The sequence below is a fragment of the Cydia fagiglandana genome, chromosome 5 (assembly GCF_963556715.1).
Source record: "Cydia fagiglandana chromosome 5, ilCydFagi1.1, whole genome shotgun sequence".
NCBI lineage: Eukaryota > Metazoa > Arthropoda > Insecta > Lepidoptera > Tortricidae > Cydia > Cydia fagiglandana.
Window position 1 is genome coordinate 317,487 of NC_085936.1, and position 24,713 is coordinate 342,199.

Consider the following 24,713-nt stretch of genomic DNA (forward strand, 5'->3'; position numbering starts at 1 on the left):
AAAGTTGCTCATTTCACAACATTATTTTCAAAAAATCATATCTCTTTTGTATTATCGATAGCTTATTTATTGTAGATTACTGGGGTATGCATAACTCCATACCCACCATAAGGTACCTTTGACCGTGGGACGTCACAAATAAAGGGGTCACTTTTGAGATGAATGATAAATAGAAGAAAAAAACACTATATCTTGTTATATATCAAATTAAGGGGCTCATTGTGAGAACCTCAGATATATTTTTTCATAATTTTAAAATAAATAGTTTAGAAGTTATTTAAGAAAATACGCAAAAAATGACCATTCCCCGCCCCCCCCCTTATCTCCGAAACTACTGGGTCTACAATTATGAAAAAAATACACATATTAGCTCTTTTCCTATAGATGCCAGAAAAACCTATTAGAAATGTGCAGTCAAGCGTGAGTCGGACTTAAGTACCTAGTTTTCCGATCCCTACGGGTTTTTTAAAGACATTTTACTCACTTTTCTCTAAAAAAAATATATATTGTTAAAATTGTGTAATGTACGGAACCCTTGGAACGCGAGTCCGATTCGCATTTGGGCGGTTTTTGTATTATACTTACAGTAGTTCTTGTAGAAATGAAACGGCCAAGCCACATACTTTTGGTGTAGGGCTAGTAAAGTTAGAGGGCTTGTAGAGTTAGAAGCTTGGCAAGAGATCTGATAACTTTTTGACAGTGCGAGCCTTATGGTTTCGTTTGGGCAACATTTTACATCAAAATGTTTTTGGTGGGATTTCACTTCTTTTTGTAAGTTGCTTATGACAATCTTCCATGCCCTAATTTAAAGGGTTGGGGGTGATTTACTATTAAAAATCCTGAAATAAGTATCTGGGGGCATCTGTTACACAATGTACTTCTTACTGATTCCCCATATAAACCCTTCACCCCGTAAGGGTAAACTTTGGAGTTAAAATCTGCCTTCACCCCGTAAGGGTAAACTTTGAGGTTGAAATCTATTCTATATCCTTCCCCATAACAATACCTATCTACATACCAAATTTCAACTAAATCGGTTCAGCGATTATTGATTCCCCATACAAAATTAAACCCCATCTTCATCCCCTTAGGGATAAAATTTTTTTGAATTTATTTGTTGTTTGTGTACTAAAACTATCTTACATACCAAATTTCAGCTTCTTAGAGGACTTCAGGAAGTACCCGGTATTGATGATCATCAAGTGAGTGAGTCAGTGATATGAATAAAATCTAAAGTATAAGAGCTATGCAATTGATATGCTTAATAAGTCCGAGAACTTTGTTTATCTGGTATAATCCAACCCCAAGTTATGAGGGTTCCAAAAAACGACGAAGCGCTTCGAGAAAAGGTAGATAGTGCCCTTGCGCTTTGCTCGTCTTGGCAGGGGCACTGCCGTGCCCCCAGATGTTAAAAGATGATACTACTATAACTAATAAAGATTTATGTTTAGTTACCTACTATTTTCGCGTAAACTAGACAATTTTTATATCTTTAGTTATTAAGGCCCAAAATAATTATTTTCACTTATTATAAATAAATCCTCCTGTTATGAAGTATCAAATATTGTTATTTGTATATGTATAACTCTTAAGTTAAAAACAATAAAATCTGTTATTACCTACTGTCAAAATGATTATTTTTTGCGGGATTAAGTAATACACTGCTAGTGTTCAATAAGGCCCATAATAGGACTTTTAAGGTATATTTTCCAAGAGTATCGTAATATTTTTATAACTATTTTGGTATAATGAAGAAACTTAAATAAATGAGAAACCTATTTGAGTGAGTTTTTCATACTTCATATCCTGTTTATTAAAAAAAACCATTTTAATTTAAGGTGGGCTGTATATAGGCATATACGGCCCACACGGAATATACAATAAGGTAAGTGGCCTCACTTACCTTATTGTATATTCAGGATGTATACCGTGTAATATTGAGCAGTTGGTTTATAATATACATATTATGATATTGACCTTGAATAGGACAGGACATGACAATAGGAACCAGAAATAGGTATAGTTGGTCAAACCATTTGTCAGTAAATAAAAACAAAAAACTATATTCATCCTTTTCTTTTGGGTGCTAGTACTAGTGTAAGTCAAAGATAGTATGATGATTCTCTCTGTCTATGTTTGAAATGAGACTTTGTTTTTACAAACTATGTATAGTAAAAAATAGTTGTGAATATCTTGTACATTTTTATTACAATATTAGTCAAGATAATGAAATATAGCTGGTCAAGCAAATCTTGTCACTAAAAAAAGGCGCGAAACACAAATTTTCTATGGGACGATAACCCTTCGCGCCTACATTTTTCTAATTTGCCGCCTCTTTCTACTGCCAAGATCTGATTGACCAGCTGTAGGTATTTTTACGTAATAAGATATTTTAATTTCACGTAATGTCCGCATCTAATTTATACATGTGCACGGTAAACAAACAAATGAATGATAAGAAAAGACAGACAGTGTTACTGAGCGGGAGGTGGGGCGAGGGGCGAAGTATAGGTAGGCTATGATAGGCTCTCGAGCGCCGCGCCGGCGACTGACGGACCAGCGCGGCGTATGTATGAATTTCGCGCCTTTTTAATTAGATTTTACTATTACAATGCAAGCTACACGCAGAAATTTCTTACTTTCCATAATATGGCTGCGTATATTATTTTATAGTAATAGACTTATTTTTACAGACTCTAATTCAATATTAGATCTTATAGGACAAAAAACGCATATTAATTCTAGAGCATATATCTTATTCTTCTAGCTTTTTAGCTTGCCTATTAACTTAAAAAATGAGATATGTTGTTGTGGATTTATTAAACTTTAATTCAATATCGACAAAATAATAAGCTAATTGTAGTTTGATAAAGAAGCACGTTAAAAAAATTTCTAATAATTTTACATTATAAAGCGTCATACATATTATAAACAATGGAACTTAAACATTGCACTTTAATTCAATATTAAAAAATCATTACTAAAAATATATAAATACCTAATTTATATCTAACGCTCGTTCTAACTTTTCATCATATATTGCAAATATGCTTAAAAATATGTCCCATATCAGATAAGTATCACTTTTTCAACTTTAGAATTATCAAAACTTATAGTGCAAAAATCCGGTCCCACTATTGAGCTATTAGGGTATGGTGCTTTACGCACACTAGCGTCCCTTCCCCTCCCCCTGACACAACCCACCCTTTTTGCATGAAATATGTCCCGGTTCACAGTTTTTTACATTTTTTGAGGAAAGTATACATTTTAGGAAAAAAGTGTCAATGAAAGAAATAATCCTTAATAAATTCTTAATAAAAAAGGTCATATTCATTTTTTTAATATGATGCACCTAAATCATGTATTAGCTTGTCAAAATTCGAAATAACATAGTTTTTACTTAGGGTTCGAAACTCATTTATTATACACGGTGTAACATGAGGAAACCGAATAATTTTAACAGCGTATTCCTAATCACATTTAGAGACAAAAATATCCTATAAACTTTTTTGAAATTCGCCTAGTTTCAGAGTTAATACCAATAAAAAAAAACAAGTTTCTATTGTTACATAGTTCAAAACGCCTTTTTGATGGCGATGTTGCTACTATGGGATTTAGTCTAAATATCCTTATTGATATGTCAAAAAGTGACAAGTAACACTTTGCAAAAACTAAGTTTTACGAAAAAAAAACCATTTTAAGTGACAAGTTTACCAATAGCATTTAATTTTTATATACAAATTCATTCATAAAATTAAAAAAAAACCAAACAAATTTTTTTTTTGGCGAAATTGACCTAAACACATATTACATCTTTTCCTTTTTTTTGACCTCATGTATACATTTTAGGATAAAAGTGTCAATGAAAGAAATAGTTCCTTATTAAATTCTTAGTAAAAAAGGTTATATTCATTTTATATAAGAAATGCGAAAGATTTTATTTCTGAGGTCAAATTAAAAGGAGGAAAAAATGTTTGTATGAGTATAGGTCAATTTCGCCGAAAACAATTTTTTTTATTGTTTTTAGGGTTCCGTACCTCAAAACGAAAAAGCGGAACCCTTATAGGATCACTCATGCGTCTGTCTGTCTGTCCGTCTGTCACAGCCGATTTTCTCCGGAACTACTGGACCAATCAAGTTGAAATCTGGTACACATATGTAAGTTTGTAAACAAATGAATTTTAAACATGGGGGCCACTTTTGGGGGGTAAATGAAAAAATAAAAAAATAAAAAATTTCAAACTATATCATGTTACATATCAAATGAAAGAGCTTATTGTAAGGATCTCAAATATATATTTTTTTATAATTTTCGAATAAACAGTTTAGAAGTTATTCAAGAAAGTAGGCAAAAAATGACTATTCCCCCCTCCCCCTTTATCTCCGAAACTACTAGGTTTAAAATTTTGAAAAAATACATAAAATAGGTCTATACCTATAGATGACAGGAAAACCTATTACAAATGTACAGTCAAGCGTGAGTCGGACTTAATTACAGTTTTTGATCCGACTCCTACGGATTTTTTAAAGATTTCACTCACGTTTCGCATAAATAATGTTTAGTTTTAAGTTTATAAAATACATATGTATGTTAGTCTGTAAGGAATTTGTAATATGGGCCTTGTTCCCTGAATTAAATATCTAAATAAATAAATAAATAAAATAAAAAATACATTGTTAAAAATTGTGTAATATACGGAATCCTTGGAACGCGAGTCCGACTCGCACTTGGCCGCCATTTTTTAATTTTTTGAATATATATGTATGTACATAAAAAGTAAATGTTATTGGTAAACTTGTCAGTTAACATGGATTTTTACTTTTTTTTCGTAAAACATAGTTTTTGCAACGTGTTACTTAATTGTCATTTTTTGACATATCAATAAGGATATTTAGACTAAATCCCATAGTAACAACATCGCCATCAAAAAGGCGTTTTGAACTATGTAACAATAAAAACTTGTTTTATTTTTTTAAATTGGTATTAACTCTGAAACTAGCCGCATTTCAAAAAAGTTTATAGGACATTTTTGTCTCTAAATATGATCAGGAATACGCTGTCAAAATTATTCGGTTTCCTCGTGTTACACCGTGTATAATAAATGAGTTTGGAATCCTAAGTAAAAACTATGTTATTTCGAATTTTAACAAGCTAATACATGAATGTGCATCATGTAAAAAAATCAATATGACCTTTTTTATTAAGAATTTATTAAGGATTATTTCTTTCATTGACACTTTTTTCCTAAAATATATTCTTTCCTCAAAAAATGTAAAAAACTGTGAACCGGGACATATTTCATGCAAACAAGGGGGGTTGCGTCAGGGGGAGGGGAAGGGACGCTAGTGTGCGTAAAGCACCATACCCTATGGTATACTACATTCATAAAAGGCTGGCTATAATTAGTTTGTCTTCCCCATACATTAGAACACAATTTAACCGAATCAATAGCATGAGAAATGAAACGGATATTTCTTGTTTTCTTTGCATTAGCATTTTTCTCTCGATAATTTAATCAATTTGCAACATAAGTAGAAGAATCCTCATATATCCATAAATATCAAAATATAAAAGGACATACATTTTCAGAAGAATTCCCCGTGCGACGTTGCCAAATGGTTTAAAGTACAACATGCTCGCAACGTTTGGATGTCAATGAGTCGACAATGAAAAATTATATTTCAAATCAATTCAAACTTGATATTTTTGACAGTAATGGGTTACTTAAATAAGAAGGCATTTTTCGCCCGAGTCTACTATGGTCAAATGGTCTAGTGGCTTTTAGCTACTGAGTATAAGTCTAACAAGTTGAATAGCATGACAGGGTTCAAACCACGAACAAAGACATTTCTTTTTGTATTTATTTATTTAATTTGTTTCATCTTTTTGGTAATTTTATATGCCTTATTTTAAAATTTATTTTAAGTAAATGTGTTGTATTTGATTATTTCATGTAGGTATATCATTTCAATAAAATTTTGGAAACTTTTATTTTATACCTGGTCAAGCAAATCTTGTCAGTAAAAAAACCGGGCAAGTGCGAGTCGGACTCGCGCACGAAGGGTTCCGTACCATAATGCAAAAAAAAAAACGGTCACCCATCCAAGTACTGACCACTCCCGACGTTGCTTAACTTTGGTCAAAAATCACGTTTGTTGTATGGGAGCCCCATTTAAATCTTTATTTTATTCTGTTTTTAGTATTTGTTGTTATAGCGGCAACAGAAATACATCATCTGTGAAAATTTCAACTGTCTAGCTATCACGGTTCGTGAGATACAGCCTGGTGACAGACGGACGGACGGACGGACGGACGGACAGCGAAGTCTTAGTAATAGGGTCCCGTTTTACCCTTTGGGTACGGAACCCTAAAAAGGCGCGAAATCCAAATGTTCTATGAACGATATCCCTTCGCGCCTACATTTTTCAAATTTGCCGCCTTTTTCTACTGACAAGATCTGCTTGACCAGCTATACTTCGTCGATAGTTGACTTCTTATGTACCTATTCCGCGATCCTAATTAGCCTCATGCATGACTTTTTTTTAATTATTTTAATCATTATTTATATCCTTTGAAAACCGGAAAATAAAAATACTTTTATAAATCTTCCCATAATATTATTAAAAAATAATTAAAATACTGAAAATATTTTACTCACGTAAGTTTAGTTTCGAAGAATAACATACGCTTAAAATAATTCAAAAGAGAATGCTAAAATTATAAAATAAAAAAAAACTGGCATTGTCGGGGTTTGAACCATGTATCTTAGCTACAATCTGATTTTTTTCAAAATAGAGGCTACGGGTGCCACGAGCACATGACAGTTGATGGTCGAAAACATTAGTTGCTTCTGAATGCCTTGTAATTCTTAATCGTTGCTCAAACAAGAATTTATTATTTAATTTCCAATCTTTTTTCAACAATAAACATTTCTCCGCTGCGCCCTCTAGGTTACTTTACTGTAACATTACGAATCTGCTGACATTTGACACTGACTTTAAGGTGACTTTAAGTACGTAAGTGTGCGTGAATGCAAGAAATTGCAATATTTTGCAGTTGGATTCCGGTAATAACGAAATGAGACAATGTTGAGTTGAACATGTCTCGATTTGGATGTAGTATTTTTTATAGTTTTCGCACATATCAACACATCTTATGAAACTTTGTATTTTGGGAGAAATAGTGAAAATCCACAATTCGTGCACAGTGACGCCATCTTTTGGCTGATAATCGGCATCCCATCCCTAGACATCCACCTTAACCAATAATAACTGTCAGAAAAGTAGGTTAGGTTAGGTTTGAACTGTGACTTTTAGAGAAAAAAAACTGCTACCAGAAAATTAGTGGGTTAGGTTAGGTTTGAACTGTGACCCCTCAGAGAAAAAAAACTGCTACCAGAAAAGTAGATTAGGTTAGGTTTGAACTGTGACCCCTCAGAGAAAAAAAACTGCTACCAGAAAAGTGGGTTAGGTTAGGTTTGAACTGTGACCCCTCAGAGAAAAAAAACTGCTACCAGAAAAGTGGGTTAGGTTAGGTTTGAACTGCGACCCCTCAGAGAAAAAAAACTGCTACCAGAAAAGTGGGTTAGGTTAGGTTTGAACTGTGACCCCTCAGAGAAAAAAAACTCCTACCAGAAAAGTGGGTTAGGTTAGATCAGAACTGTGACCCCTCAGAGAAAAAAAACTGCTACCAGAAAAGTGTATTAGGTTAGGTTTGAACTGTGACCCCTCAGAGAAAAAAAACTGCTACCAGAAAAGTGGATTAGGTCAGGTTAGAACTGTGACCCCTCAGAGAAAAAAAACTGCTACCAGAAAAGTAGATTAGGTTAGGTTTGAACTGTGACCCCTCAGAGAAAAAGAACTGCTACCAGAAAAGTGGGTTAGGTTAGGTTTGAACTGTGACCCCTCAGAGAAAAAAAACTGCTACCAGAAAAGTGGGTTAGGTTAGGTTTGAACTGCGACCCCTCAGAGAAAAAAAACTGCTACCAGAAAAGTGGGTTAGGTTAGGTTAGGTTATGGAAAACACGTAATTACGTACTAATCACGGCAAACTCAAAGTATATTGTTTATACAAAAAAAAATTAAGAGTGAATATAATTTCTCTTCTTACCCACACATAATTAGAAAAACATTTTATGGAGCAACTTTACTATCCATGCTATCGTCGTAATTGCATCTCTTATATTTATTGTGCGATATTCGTTTTGTATATTATATTATTTCAATGTTATACATTTTCCTACTTATCATAAACGATATTATATGTAAAGTACATTATACAATATAAAATTATAGAATTCATTGTTATACGTATCGCACGTTATACTAATTGCACGTTATGCCATTCAAAATTATACTAATTGAATTTATATATTCTGAGCAATATATTATAGGTTTGTATACGTTCTATTACTTACCCTTCCTCAGCCAGAAAAAGCTTTACAGTATGATAAAGTATCAATAAATAAAAAGTATTGTATAAATTTCCAAAGAACAATAATAATAGTATTTAAGTAAATACCTAAAGTCTTAAATCGTTAATATCTTTTTACGGAAAATTGCTCCGTTTAAACTTTCTTCTCCGGACATGTTCATGTAACGTATTGCAACAATATATGAAATATCAAAAAAAAAATCCCCGCAGAAATACCAATATTAACAAAATATAATTTTTTGGCGTGGCTTGGACCGGAAAATTGCTCAGTCTAATTTTTTCACTGGAATGCCATTTTATTGCCGATTTATACATACAAATTGAAAATCTAAAAAATTTACCATGTAACTATACTGTTTTTCAGAAATTGCCTTTTTACTCGCTGTGGAAAATTTCTCTATCCATTTTATTTATTGAATTAAGTTCACAGTTTTCTTTCCATTCAACTATAAAAACATCCAAAAAAATAACGAGCGTATTCAAAACTAAACATATCGGGAGCAGTGTATAGGAGCGGGGTGTACAAGGGATGACAGTTCTTTTGGATATTTTTGATTTAAGTATATACGTGACTACTTAGTATATATTTAAAAAGAAATCAGGCTGAGAAATTTTCCACTCTCAGTTTTTTATAGTTCTAAAATACATAAACTTGGGTATGCATTTTTTTTTGGATTTTCTTATCCACTACGCCAAATTATATTCTAAGATCATATAAGAAGGAAAAAATGGCAGAGCAATTTTCCGATGAAAATGAGCGCCAAAAAATGAATTATCGTAAAAAAAATATTCTCATGTTTGACAAAAGTTTTAGATTTTTTTCTAGTATCAGATACTGATACAAATAACTTATTTGGTAAAATAATTTTGGACGGAGGAATTACTCGGTTCAATATATAAACAGATTTGTATTTTTACGTATAAATACCTAACTTAGGAGTGGTTTTTTTTTGATATTTATATGTTAGTTTCGGCTCATACTATACAATAACCAAGCAAAATTTCATCGACTGAGAAATGAATGCATGGGTCTCCATACAACAACTTGCTTCGTTTACTACACTACACTAGTCGGCCGCTCGCTGCGACGCGGAACGGAGGTGTGCGGAGACCATTTTTGTTTTCGAGTGATCAAAGTAAGTATTTACGAGAAATATTTTGTCATATTATTCAAAACTAAATAATCCTAGAGTTAGATTGGTATTAATTAGATTATGATTAGTTAGTTATCAATGTTTCTTTTGTGGGACAGTATGGGGATGAGTTAGGTAAGTACTTTATGTAATTTTGGGTACTCAGGGGCATTAGTAACTATGTGAGCCGGGGACAATTGTACCGTTACAATTGACACCGCGGTACAAACGACTCCTTAACAACGTTACCAAAAATATTAAAAAAGCATTAGGAGAAACCAAAAATAAAGGAAAAATATGAGACGGAAAAAGCAAAAGGGAAGGGAAAAGGCAAGGTAATAGACAAGGGGAAAGGGACCGGAAAAGGAAAAAATATTCAACGACAAGGAGGATTCTGTAGAAGAATACTATTGCCTAGTCTGTGGTGAGCCTTATAGTATAAGCAGATCCAATGAAACATGGGTGCAATGTGATAATTGTCAATTGTGGGCTCATGAAGAGTGTACTGACCAGGGCCCTATTTCACCAACTACGACAGGTATGGCAATTGTCAAAAAATGACAGACCTCTGTTTTACCACACCGACATTTGTCAGTGACATATGTCGAGTGACAATTGACAAGTGACAGGTGACAGGTGACAATTTCGTAGATTGTTTTGTATAGAATTTCATATAAACATGACAGGTATTTTGGTACAATTGTCCATCTTAAATTTAATGACAATTATTTTGTGAAACAAGGGTAATTTTTACTAGTCGATATATTTGTCAATTCTTGACAAGATATCGTTAATTGCTTTCTGTGTACCGTGTTGTCATCACTAACATGATATTGATTGAGATCCCAATCCCACCTAATGCAGCGTACCTACATTATTTGTTGACAAGGCGTGAAAGCATTATTTTTTTGTTACTTTTAAGTTATTTTTTCTGCAAATGCAAGTGCAGTGACGTCAAAGTAGAAATCTATTCTTACCTACTTTATGTATTCCCTTGTATAAGAATGTCACCTCTGTTACTTTCGCGGAGATTCATTTTCTAACCAAAACCCTAACTTTACCGTTAGTGCCCAACTTCGCCCAAGTAAATTATAAAAAAAACAATACCTACCTATTTACCTAAACATACCTAATTTCGCTACCTGTCCCCAACTCAATCAAAACTATACTGAAACTTATTCCAAATCCAAATCCTAAATGTTGAAGTACTAAACGCCTTCGTAGGCAACAATTACTATTTATAGTGTTATTATGATTTCATGCTTGTTAAGAAGAATTTAAAAGCGATTTTTATTTGTACCCTAAAGGCGAATTTAGGGTACAAAGTTTGTTTTGCCAACGTTTGCCAATAACGGGGTTTGCTAACAACGAAAACACTACAATTGTCACCTAAGCCTGACACAGCTCCGATTTCATGTCAAGAATTACCGACAAATTGACAAACATGTCGACTTATAAAAACTACTCTTGATTCATCAAATCATTGTCATTAAATGAAAGATTGACAATTGTAACTAAAGGCCTGTCAAGTTTATAAGCACTTCTATACAAAAACAGTCTACTAAATTGTCACTTGTCACCTGTCACTTGGCAATTGACACTCGACATATGTCACTGTCGGCTTGGTGAAATAGGGGCCAGGAATTGAGTTACACTTGTCATAATTGTGAGTAGCGATTATCTTACTATGAGATATGTTAGTTTAAGGTTCCTTAAAGAGCATTCGCTCATCAGACACGTAAATGTACATTTATTTATGAATTGGAAAAAAAAAACACCTCAAGCAAGCGGTGTGACTTGTCATAACGCACGCACGCATTAACGCAGCTAAGAAGTCAATTTTGACTGTCATGATTTGACCCATATATATGTACATATGTATATAATATACTTTACAACGAAGTCGATTGTTATTGGTCAAAAAAATAGAATGTCAGTATTTTTTAAGGCGGGGTTGATTGTAACAGGGGGCAATAGAAAGTAACTATACAGGATGATTCAGGAGACGTGAGCAAGACTAACACTGCGCATTTCGTAAATTATAAGCAACTGTTTCGTATCAGTATCAGTGAGGTTAACGTAAATTTTCTAGTCTAGTTGAAAAAAAAAGTTATTAATTTATTTACGACATGCATGGTTACCCTAGAATTAGAATACTAATTACAGTTAAGCTCTAAAATAATAAACCTTTATATAATAAACATATTGTTTGGGTTTTATTTACGTTCCAATTTTTGGTACTATTGACCTGCACCGCACGAAGGGTCAATTGTAACTAGGGCTTGCATTCCGGAATTCCGGAATCTCGAAATTCCGGAATCTCGGACAAATTTTCCGATATTACAATTCCGGAATTGATACAACTGAATATCGAAAATTCCGGAATTGGATTTAAGTACTTTTTTCAGGTTTTAATACGTTTATTATTGAAAATTGTTAAGAAACTACACTATACTCATCTTTTTTGTTGTTAATAAGTGCCTCTTAGTCATTCAGTGACCTATAGTATGGGTATATTTTACTTTTCGCTTTGATAAAGCAGTGGGACAATATGGGCTCATAAAAAAAAGTGATTTACTTGCTTAGAATAGTCAGAATAGTCTCAATCCTACATGGGCGAATCTTCGATTTAGATAGAAGGTTTTCTCTATCAACGATTTCGGATCCTGTAGAAGCATATAATATATGATATTCTGAATCATAATTAGGATCTAGGAAAGAAAAAGCCAAATTTCGACCTTCAACTTCTTAAACAACACCACTACGTACTATGTTACGAAGAGTAGGCTGATTATAGAGCTGTTATATTTAACTATTTTATAAAATTATCCATTGAATAGTTTGCTAGCAACTAAATTTTCCCCGAATAATTACCCCGTATCATAGAATTGAATAAAAGTAACCATTTTAATAAGGTGGTAAAAAAGAGATGAAATTATCTGTAGTACTTCAAATTAAATTTCTCTTAAACAATATTAACTTTAATAAACGTAAAGTATCAGAATTTCACATTTTTTGTTGGATTTTACAAAAAAAATTAAGTAAAATACGATAACCCCTAATTCCGGAACCAGTTCCGGAATTCCGGAATTCGAATCCAATATCGAAAATCAGTTCCGGAATTGGAGACCATCCGATATTGCAAGCCCTAATTGTAACACAAGGAATCATTGACCAAAAACGGGATTTTCTACCATATTCTTACCGTTAACAACAATTACCCTCAAAAATACGTAAATCAATAACCTACTATTTCATATGTAGGTACGTACGGTTTTGGTTCAACTCCTATACATTCTGAACTAGGAACCATTATCCAAAAAATGGTACTATTGCCCCCGGTCTACCCTATCATTTCCTGCACACCTTTTACAACAACAATGACCGTCTTTCATAGCATGCGAAATGAAACGGATATTTCTTGTTTTCTTTGCATTAGCATTTTTCTCTCGATAATTTAATCAATTTGCAACATAAGTATTAGAAGAATCGTCATAAATTCATAAATAACAAAATATAAAAGGACATACATTTATAGAAGGTTTCCCCGCGCGACGTTGCCAATTGGTTTAAAGGGCAACATGCTCGCAACGTTTGGATGTCAATAAGTCGACAATGAAAAATTATATTTCAAATCAATTCAAACTTGATATTTTTGACAGTAATGGGTTACTTACTTAAATAAGAAGGCATATTTCGCCCGGGTCTACTATGGTCAAATGGTCTAGTGGCTTTTAGCTACTGAGTATAAGTCTAACAAGTTGAACAGCATGACAGGGTTCAAACCACGAACAAAGACTCATTTCTTTTTGTATTTATTTATTTATTTTATTTCATCTTTTTGGTAATTTTATATGCCTTATTTTAAAAGTTATTTTAAGTAAATGTGTTGTATTTGATTATTTCATGTAGGTATATCATTTCAATAAAATTTTGGAAACTTTTATTTTATACCTGGTCAAGCAAATCTTGTCAGTAAAAAAACCGGGCAAGTGCGAGTCGGACTCGCGCACGAAGGGTTCCGTACCATAATGCAAAAAAAACGGTCACCCATCCAAGTACTGACCACTCCCGACGTTGCTTAACTTTGGTCAAAAATCACGTTTGTTGTATGGGAGCCCCATTTAAATCTTTATTTTATTCTGTTTTTAGTATTTGTTGTTATAGCGGCAACAGAAATACATCATCTGTGAAAATTTCAACTGTCTAGCTATCACGGTTCGTGAGATACAGCCTGGTGACAGACGGACGGACAGACGGACGGACGGACAGCGAAGTCTTAGTAATAGGGTCCCGTTTTACCCTTTGGGTACGGAACCCTAAAAAGGCGCGAAATCCAAATGTTCTATGAATGATATCCCTTCGCGCCTACATTTTTCAAATTTGCCGGCTTTTTCTACTGACAAGATCTGCTTGACCAGCTATATTTCGTCGATAGTTGACTTCTTATGTACCTATTCTGCGATCCTAATTAGCCTCAAGCTTTGCTTTGCAGCAAGATTTGCTTGAACATGTCTCGATTTGGATGTAGTATTTTTTATAGTTTTCGGACATATCAACACATCTTATGAAACTTTGTATTTTGGGAGAAATAGTGAAAATCCACAATTCGTGCACAGTGACGCCATCTTTTGGCTGATAATCGGCATCCCATCCCTAGACATCCACCTTCTGTCGCACCAAACTGTTCGTATCGTTAAAGAGATAAAGAGTTCGCAAAATTTTGACGTATGGGAAGTTTCATAGTGGCGCGCCGGCTGACGTTGATCAGTCTGTCAAATGTGGTTAGTGCGACTGGCCCTAAATAAACTTTTCTGTTTGACAGACGGTTCAAATTTTATTAACACATTTTGGTGACTTAGGCCCTCTTTCCCATATTACATCCATTTATAAGGTTCCCTATAAACCAACCCCTGACGGAGAATTCCGGCGGGTTGAGAAACATGGCGGCATATTGTGCGGGCGCCGGACACGTGCCGTTGTCCTGCGCGTGCGCCGCCACGGGCGCGGGCAGCAGTCGCAGCGCACACGTCACCAGGATCTCGGCGTGACGAGGTTCCCTGAAACAAAATATCATTTAGAATCACTCAATACAATAACTCGTGATTACATCACTACATCCACGAAAATCCCCAGATCAAAATTTTGTCCAAGGTCTGTTCTGCATTTGAGCATATTTTAAGACACCTAAAACAACTGATCGAAGGGTTCAGCTTGCGCCACTCCAACCACCGATCCTTTTCACTAATCATCACGCCATTACCTACATTTCTATACAAGACTTTGAAAGACGGGAGGTTTGCGTACAAACAGCAACCCTCCTAACACACCATTGGACCTTATTACAATAGGCATAAGGTCCACCGTTGTACAATTAACAGTGTGGGCGACACACGTAACAATATGAGATTTAATTCTAAAGGGTTTGATTTACGAAATATCTCGCGCCTTAGCCGTAACTAGGAATGAAATTACCTGAAGATCTCAATGTAGTGGTGCACCAGATCGCCTCGCGACAGCTGGCAGATGGTGCAGGCCGCGTCCCCTAGCAACAGGTACCCTAGCGCCACACTGTGGCTGTCAGTTCCCGGCACCATCTCGCAAGTCTCCTCTCCCACTCTGCGGACAATGTAAGTGTTCAAAGTGCAATATAAAATACAGTCAAAAGTTTTAAGGTTAATAATGCAAAGGCAGGTTTTTTCATGACAATTCATATTCAAAGTAAATTGTGCGGGTTGTAAGCCACATATCGGGAGCTGTAAACGTGGAGACTCAGAGTAGTCACATGGTGACCGTGCCGGTGAACATACTATGTACATATACTTACTTGAGCGTGTGTAAGGCTGCATTGACCAGCTCTTGTAACTTGGTGAGTGCTGGTTGTAAGCCACATATCGCGAGCTGTGATCGTGGCGACTCAGAGTCATCATTGGAATCATCGTTGCTCCATGCTGCCAGTTTCTCCGCTGATAACATAAAACAAATAGTTTCTCTAAATCATCATAAGTATCATCATGATAACCGAGCAAATATTTGCAAATATCGCTCAGTGATGAGTTAAGTGAGATGGTATAAGGTGAGATGAACGGAATTTAAAATATTATAAATAAAGGAAATAAATCCCCGCCATGAGATTCGAGCTCTTTAGGCTTTAGGACACTGGCCGCTCGCTCTAGCAACTGAGCTACTGAATCACCCCGATCATGATCAGAATGCTTTTGCTATTTTATTTTATTATTTAATTTTAATGGGGTTGGCAACTGTCAAAGGTTTGCATAGATGGCGTCATCATAGCTTGCCCCCTTTTTCTATGAGATTTGGCTTAAAGGGGTCATCCATTAATTACGTCACACGTTTAGGGGGAGGGAGGGGGTCAAGAAAATGTGACATATTGTGACATGGGGGAGGGGGGAGACACAAACTTTGTGACGTCACTTTAACTTCATCAGTAACCGAATTTTTTTTAAATTATTTTATTCGCTGTACATTTAAATAACAAGTTTTTAAAACGATAATTGTTTTTATTCTTTTAATTTTCTTTCCTAAGCAGTTTTGGGTTATAAAATGGCTACAAATATAATGACCACCAAAAAATACTTTGGTACCCTAAATAAAAAAATCATGCTTACCAAAAAAAATTACCGAACACCAAAAAAATAAGGCCTAAAATTACAAATGTACCACCATTTTAATTACGACTGCACTTCAAATTGTATTCGAATACCAAATATATTGAATGATTACCAAAAATCATTAATGATCACCAAATCTTGAAGACCAAATAAATGCGATATTTTCACCTAAATAAACCACTATGATACCAAAAAATTTATACATATTACCAAATAAAGTAAAATGATGCCAAAATTACTAGCCCCTCCCGCTCAACCCCCGTACCCCGCACCGCATAACTTAGGTAGGCATACAGAAATGCTACTAGAAAAGTATGTTAGGTTAGGTTTGTACTGCTATCAGTTAAGTGGGCTAGGTCAGTGTTGCCAGATCTACTGATTAAGCAGTAGATCTATCTGATTTTAAAAATATCTACTGATCTGCTGCTTTTTGCTGCTAAGCTACTGATTTTTCGAAAACGAATGATTATTCGTCGTGACCGAATCATCTAGTTACTTTATACCGTCGTATCGTGTCGTCTAGTGAACAGTACTCGATAAAAAAGCGCCGCGCTTAAAAACCGCCTTCGTGTGAATACATATACTTGGTCAAGCAGATATTGTCAGTAGAGAAATGCGGCAAATTTGAAAAATGTAGGCGCGAAGGGATATCTTCCCATAGAAAATTTGAATTTCGCGACTTTTTTTACTGACAAGATTTGCTTGACCAGCTATACATGATTATCCATTTGTGTCATTCAAACGCTTTTTTAACGCGCGGTGAAAAAGCTCCCGTGCGAAATTGGGGCCTAAAAAGGAAAAAAAAAAACAACTTTTTTATGGGAGGTTGGTGTCAGGTCAGAGCATAATTTTTTTTGTTCCATTTTACCTATTGCAGACATCAATTTTTAAATCTACTGCTTTTTTCCCCTATCTACTGCTAAAGCGATTATTTTTCTACTGAATATTTTAGATTTCATCTGGCAACACTGGGCTAGGTTAACACTGCGACCCTTACAGAAACGAATTGCTACTAGAAAAGTGGGTTAGGTTAGGTTTGAACTGCGACCCTTACAGAAAAGAAATGCTACTAGAAAAGTGGGTTAGGTTAGGTTTGAACTGCGACCCTTACAGAAACGAAATGCTACTAGAAAAGTGGGTTAGGTTAGGTTTGAACTGCGAAGCTTATAGAAACGAAATGTTACTAGAAAAGTGGGTTAGGTTAGGTTTGAACTGCGAACCTTACAGAAACGAAATGTTACTAGAAAAGTGGGTTAGGTTAGGTTTGAACTGCAACCCATACAGAAACGAAATGCTACTAGAAAATTTTGCTTTGCTTTAATAGGATAGCAAGATTTAAAAATTTGGTTATAATTTTACATTAAAATATAGTTCTAATTTTGGTGGTCATTTACTATTTTTGGGTTTACAATGATTATTTTGGTGTCATTTTATTTAATAGGATAGCACGATGTAAAAATTTGGTTATCAATTGACATTAAATTGGGGTTTGAAATTTGGTAATTATTTACAATTTTTGGGTTAATAATGATTAATTTGGTGTCATTTCCTTTAATAGGATAGTAAAATGTATTAAAATTGGTAATCATTTCACATTAAAATGGTGTTATAATTTTGGTGATCATTCATTATTTTAGGGTGGTAAAGTAGATTTTTTTGGTATTAAATTTTATTAAATCTGGTGATCAGTTAAATAGCAGCCTTATAAAATTAACAGAAATAAATCATCTGTGAAAATTTCAACTGTCTAGCTATCACGGTTCGTGAGATACAGCCTGGTGACAGACGGACGGACAGCGAAGTCTTAATAATAGGGTCCCGTTTTACCCTTTGGGTACGGAACCCTAAAAACATAAATTTGACACAATTCTAGGGATTGACAGGGCAAGCTATGACGGCGTCATCTGCTGAAAATTTCGACCGGCCAACCCCATTTAAAGTCGTCCTAGATGAGTATAGATGACGTACCGTCATGCAGCACGAGGGGCTTCGCCAGCGCACTCAGGAGTCCGTGCGCGAGGTACTTGTAGGCGGGGTGCGCCGCCGCTGAGAGTGCGCTCACGCACGCCTCCAAAAGTTTCGCCACAGAAAGCTCACCATTCTGGAAGATACTTATGGTAAGTATGACAATTTGTAACATATCTCAAAGTTAAAAGAATAACATTTTTTCAGTAAAAAAAATTTTGTTACCTTCTAAGCAACTTCGTAATTTCGAAGGAGAAGAGAAATGAAATTTTGTGGTATCGTCTTGGGTCGTCCCATTCGTTTTTCGTCAAGTTCTTAAATAAGTCCTATTCTGCTTTCGTCACGCATTCTACATTGAAAGCCACCGACGATTGTGATGAATGTAGAATGAGTGACGAAAGCAGAATAGGACTAATTTTAATTTTAATTAATTAATTATCAAATAACGGTCCTAATATACTAACAGACAGGATTTTCGATACATGTTTATAGCTGTGAATGTACCTGATATTGTGGCGGTAACGCGTGCCAATCCAGCGTCCGCACGACAGGCAGCAAGGCATCAATGAAGGCAGCACGCGGCGCCGTTAGGGACGCAGAGGCGTTACCTTAAACGTACAATCATTCATTATTATATGTATTACCAAGCACTGTAACGACGATAACAGCCTAAGCTCTGACGGCCTACCGCGAACACCGAATTTCGCTAGTTGCGGACATCTTTCCCTGTCACTCTAATTACGCCTTAATTGGAGTAAAAAAGTAAGATCCCCATTACCATTCATAATAAAAAAAAAAGATCCCCGCAATTTGCGGTCATCAACTTTCTGTCGGTCGTCGTAGTAGGCTCTCTGATCTGAGGGCCTGTCGCGAACCAGGAATGAATTTTCGCTTCTCTGTCGTACTTACGAGCGTACTTACAAGTGCGACACAGAGGCAAAACTTCGTTATGTGATGTTTCACTTCGTCGATAGATAGGTCCCCGTTCGAGAAACACTTACCAAGCATTTTAACGACGATAGAAAACAAGTTGCACTGCAGGTCGGGTGAGAAGATAGATAGATAGATAATATTTATTTCTGATCTAGACACGCGGCAGCGTGTCAAGCCAAGTTCAAGCAAAGGAACTGGCTAGCCAGCGCCAAGTGTAATATTACACGAGCCACTTGGTGCCACTTTTGACCCTTCTATAACTCAAAACATCTTTAACGTAAACACATAAAACTACGTGTGTTTAATTATATCCATAAGGACATCTAGAAGCCCAAATTTCATGAAGCTAGCTCAAACGGTTATAAAGATATGAAGGTCAAAAAGTCGTAAATTTTAAGACTGACTGACATACCTATAGTACCTAAACCTAACCTACTTCCAGATGACCTAGAAGGATGAAATTTGGAATCCAGCTCAGTTATTGTGTGAAAGCGTAGGAAAAAATCTAAAAATTAAAAAAAGTTATAAAATAGGGGGGGTCCCCATACAAAAAAACCATTTTTTATTGTGACTGACATATAAGTACCTAAACCTAACCTACTTCCAGATGACCTAGAAGGATGAAATTTGGAATCCAGCTCAGTTATTGTGTGAAAGCGTAGGAAAAAATCTAAAAATAAAAAAAAGTTATAAAATAGGGGGGGTCCCCATACAAAAAAAACATTTTTTATTGTGACTGACATATAAGTACCTAAACCTAACCTACTTCCAGATGACCTAGAAGGATGAAATTTGGAATCCAGCTCATTTATTGTGTGAAAGCGTAGGAAAAAATCTAAAAATAAAAAAAAGTTATAAAATAGGGGGGGTCCCCATACAAAAAAAACATTTTTTATTGTGACTGACATATAAGTACCTAAACCTAACCTACTTCCAGATGACCTAGAAGGATGAAATTTGGAATCCAGCTCGGTTATTGTGTGTAAGCGTAGGAAAAAATCTAAAAACAAAAAAAAGTTAATAAATAGGGGGGTCCCCATACAAATTTCTTTTTTATTGTGACTGACATATAGTACCTAAACCTAACCTACTTCCAGATGACCTAGAAGGATTAAATTTGGAATCCAGCTCGGTAATTGTGTGTAAGCGTAGGAAAATCTAAAAATAAAAAGTTAAAAAATAGGGGGGGTCCCCATACAAAAAACCTGTAATACGCGCTAAACAACCGGCCAACGGTGTGTCGTTGGCGGCGCGCGGCACCACATAATTAATACAAAGAACAGAAGTAAAAAACATGCAGCGGAAACACAAGAAAAAACATTAAATCTCAATACCTGCCTAGTTTTCTTTACAAAAAGTATTGATATCCCATCAAAAACATAAATGTAAAAAAGGAGAGCCAAGTTCAATACAAAAATTATGCTTGGCTGTGGGGTTCGCCGCAAAAAGAATGGAGATTTAAATGAGTGCCAAGTTCTATGCAAAATCCAAATATGTATTTATAGGAACAAAATAACATTATAAACAAGTATTAAACTCTATTTCTTTGCTTTATTGGATACCTATAACAATTGCTGTTATTTGAAAAAAATGTGAGATCTTAAAGTAGGTTAGATTTGGCTTGGCCAGTTTTTATCAGAATTACAAAATATATATGTTGAATAACTTTATAAAATGACTGATGTAATAAAAACTGGCCAAGTCAAATCTAACCTGCTTTAAGATCTCGCATTTTTTTCAAATAACAGCAATTGTTATAGGTATCCAATAAAGCAAAGAAATAGAGTTTAATACTTGTTTATAATGTTATTTTGTTCCTATAAATACATATTTGGATTTTGCATAGAACTTGGCACTCATTTAAATCTCCATTCTTTTTGCGGCGAACCCCACAGCCAAGCATAATTTTTGTATTGAACTTGGCTCTCCTTTTTTACATTTATGTTTTTGATGGGATTGAAAATTTACATGTTATTCTTCCTTAAAAATAGCAGAAATTCACAAAAAGATCGTCAAGTGTATACAAACAAAATTAAAAGAATAATAAAAATAATAGTAAATTGTGAATCAATAATGTCAAAAATAAAATAGAATAGAAATCAAATTAATATGTCATAAAACTTAACTAAAACCTAAAACTATTTTGTATATAATACTAGGGCTTTCCTAGGTCATATAATGTCATATTCCATAAATAAAATAAAATGTCAACAATCAATACAAAAAACAATATAACAATATAACAATATAAGGTTAACTGGAAGAGATCCCTTAAAGGGATAAGTTCGCCTTTGTACTAATGACCAATGTTATTTTTCCTGTTTTGTTTTGATTTTTGTACAATAAAGTGTTTTACTACTACTACTACTACTAATATAAAATAAAAACAATAATTTCAATTTAATGCCAAGTAAAATTATTAATATTTGTATCGTTCACTGTACTCTTTAACAGAGTACAGCGATGTCGTTAGGAACAGTTCTTTTAGTCGGCGATCAAATATGTCGTCAGAGGTTTCATTTCTGATACTGGCGGCCGGGTAGACGTTCATACAGCGACGGACCTATTACTCGCGGGTTTTTGTCGAGCAGCGCTAGCCGCCGCGGCACGGGCAGTAATCGCCCCGTTTGGCGGGTTATTCCGCCAAGCATATTCGACCGTTTGAATTGGTTAATATTTTTGCGCGTAAACATTATAATTTCATACACGTAAAGCGAGTAATAGGTCAATATATTGAATTTTTTAAAGAGTTCTCTACACGAGTGCCTCGGACTCACACCTGCCAATATTCGTATAGCCCATTTTTGTAATATAAATACTCCGTCTGAATCGGTTGAGTTGCCGTATAAGATTATACCGTAGTGCATCAGTGAAAAGAAATATGCATAGTATATTTGAATTAGGGCATCGTTTGAGACAATTGGTTTCAGTTTGCGCAGCGCAAACACAGCGCTGCCCAACCTTTCACACAAGTTGTCTATGTGTTCTTTCCACTTCAGCTTGGCGTCGATGGTGAATCCGAGGAACCTGCATGAGTCACAGCGTGGTATCGGACTCTGTACTAGTGGAATGTGTGTAGTATTTCCAGCTGAGAATAACATTACTTTCGATTTCGAAGTGTTAAGGACGAGGCCGTTTGCCGAAAACCATTTGTGAAGTTGGCGGTAAGCGTTTGCTATATTTTGCTCGAGTTGCAAGTGCGTGTGAGCGGTTACTATCACGGTTGTGTCATCGGCAAACAACACCGTCATACCTTCGGTAACAGAGGCAGGGAGATCATTAATAAACATTAAAAACAGGGTGTTTCCGAGCGCCGATCCTTGTGGTATTCCTAGTTTTAACACACCTGCTTCGGATCTCGTGTTTTCAATGGAGCCCGATGTCTCCATTTTGACCTCGACCGTCTGCTTTCTATCATTTAGGAACGATGCAAATAAGTCATGAACTTTATTTCTGATTCCATAGTGCTCTATCTTTTCCAATATCAGTTCATGACTTATAACATCGAACGCTTTCGATAAATCGCAGAATACCCCTGCTACGTTCTCCTTTGTATCTAAAGCGGTTGACACGCAATCATATATTTGATAAGCCGCTGTTGTCGTTGATCTATTTTTTCTGTATGCAAATTGTCTGTCCGTTAGTAGGTCATTTGTCTCGAGATGATTCATTAAGGTGTTTGATAAAATAGATTCAATCATTTTGGAAACATTAGGTACAATGGTGATGGGTCTATAATTATCCACAGAACATTTTTCCCCTTTACCTTTATATACTGGACACACTCGTGTGCATTTCAGTACGTTAGGGTACACTCCGGAAGCAAACATGGAGTTTATAAGTTCCACTAGTAACCCTGCAACGACTGGCCAAACGCACTCGAGTATGTTCAGTGATATATCATAAATATCTAAGGTCGTGTTTTTTTTCTTCAGATACCGCAACGTACGGTTTAGGTCTGTTAGTGTAACTGTGGGTAAAACAAGTTCAGGGGTGTTTTTTTTTTTTATTTATTAAACTTTACACATAAATTAACAGTATGACACCAAAGCACTTATGTGGTACATTATAATCCCATCAAAAACATAAATGTAAAAAAGGAGAGCCAAGTTCAATACAAAAATTATGCTTGGCTGTGGGGTTCGCCGCAAAAAGAATGGAGATTTAAATGAGTGCCAAGTTCTATGCAAAATCCAAATATGTATTTATAGGAACAAAATAACATTATAAACAAGTATTAAACTCTATTTCTTTGCTTTATTGGATACCTATAACAATTGCTGTTATTTAAAAAAAATGCGAGATCTTAAAGCAGGTTAGATTTGACTTGGCCAGTTTTCATTACATCAATCATTTTATAAAGTTATTCAACATATATATTTTGTAATTCTGATAAAAACTGGCCAAGCCAAATCTAACCTACTTTAAGATCTCACATTTTTTTTAAATAACAGCAATTGTTATAGGTATCCAATAAAGCAAAGAAATAGAGTTTAATACTTGTTTATAATGTTATTTTGTTCCTATAAATACATATTTGGATTTTGCATAGAACTTGGCACTCATTTAAATCTCCATTCTTTTTGCGGCGAACCCCACAGCCAAGCATAATTTTTGTATTGAACTTGGCTCTCCTTTTTTACATTTATGTTTTTGATGGGATATCAATACTTTTTGTAAAGAAAACTAGGCAGGTATTGATATTTATTTATTTATTTTATTTTATTTATTTAAACTTTATTGCACAAAGTATATACAAAAATGTACAAATGGCGGACTTAATGCCAAATGGCATTCTCTACCAGTCAACCATAGGGCCAAACAGACATCTACAATTGGTGCAGAGAGAGAAATATACTTATTCAGTGAATAAAAAAAAAGCTAACTATACATATAAACTACATAAATAAATAAAATATATATGATATGAACTACTACATATTTATACAATACATACTATAAATATCATAATGATGGATATTATTCGAACTCTTGTTTTAGCAAATGCTTACGCAACAACCGCTTAAAAGAAAACTTACTTGGAGCTTGTCTAATATTTAGAGGGAGTGAATTCCAGAGACGACTAGCCTGGACGGCGAAAGAATTAGTCATAAAACCAGTACGGTGAGAAGGTATGGTCAGTTTGAGAACGCGGGAGGTACGCAGCTCACATCCTGGACGAGGAGTATCGAAGACGAATTTACTTTTGAGATATCCAGGAGCAGAAGGCTCAAACAGGATCGAAAATAGGATACAAAGGATCCGGAAGGACCTACGACGACGGATGGAGAGCCAGTTGAGCTGCCGGCGGTAAAAGGAGACATGATCGTATTTACGAAGTCCAAATATAAATCTAATACAGTTATTGAGTAGACGGTCTAGTTTATTGAGTGATTCCTGAGTGGCATTAGTAGTACACACATCCCCGTAATCAATTATTGGTAACACTAAGGACTGCACTAACATTTTTTTCGTGCTTACAGGCAGAAAGTTTTTAAATTTATATAGAGTTCTAAGTGTACCTGTGACCTTCCGACTTGTCTCCGAGAGTTGACTAGACCAGGAAAGGTTGGAATCTAAAACTAATCCGAGATTCTTAACCCGACTGCTCACCGG

At 35.1% G+C, this 24,713-nt stretch overlaps 1 protein-coding gene across 1 annotated transcript in view; it reads right to left on the reverse strand.

Moving 5' to 3' along the window:
- The window catches only part of LOC134664253 (E3 ubiquitin-protein ligase listerin), a 74,295-nt gene that overhangs the window by 18,725 nt on the left and 30,857 nt on the right, over nucleotides 1-24,713 (reverse strand). Inside the window, exons 23-27 of the mRNA XM_063520795.1 lie at nucleotides 18,669-18,772; nucleotides 18,168-18,300; nucleotides 15,395-15,533; nucleotides 15,043-15,186; nucleotides 14,479-14,627 (exon numbers count right to left, since the gene is read on the reverse strand). Coding sequence (XP_063376865.1) covers nucleotides 14,479-14,627; nucleotides 15,043-15,186; nucleotides 15,395-15,533; nucleotides 18,168-18,300; nucleotides 18,669-18,772 — 669 coding nt within the window. The remainder of the gene's footprint in view (nucleotides 1-14,478; nucleotides 14,628-15,042; nucleotides 15,187-15,394; nucleotides 15,534-18,167; nucleotides 18,301-18,668; nucleotides 18,773-24,713) is intronic.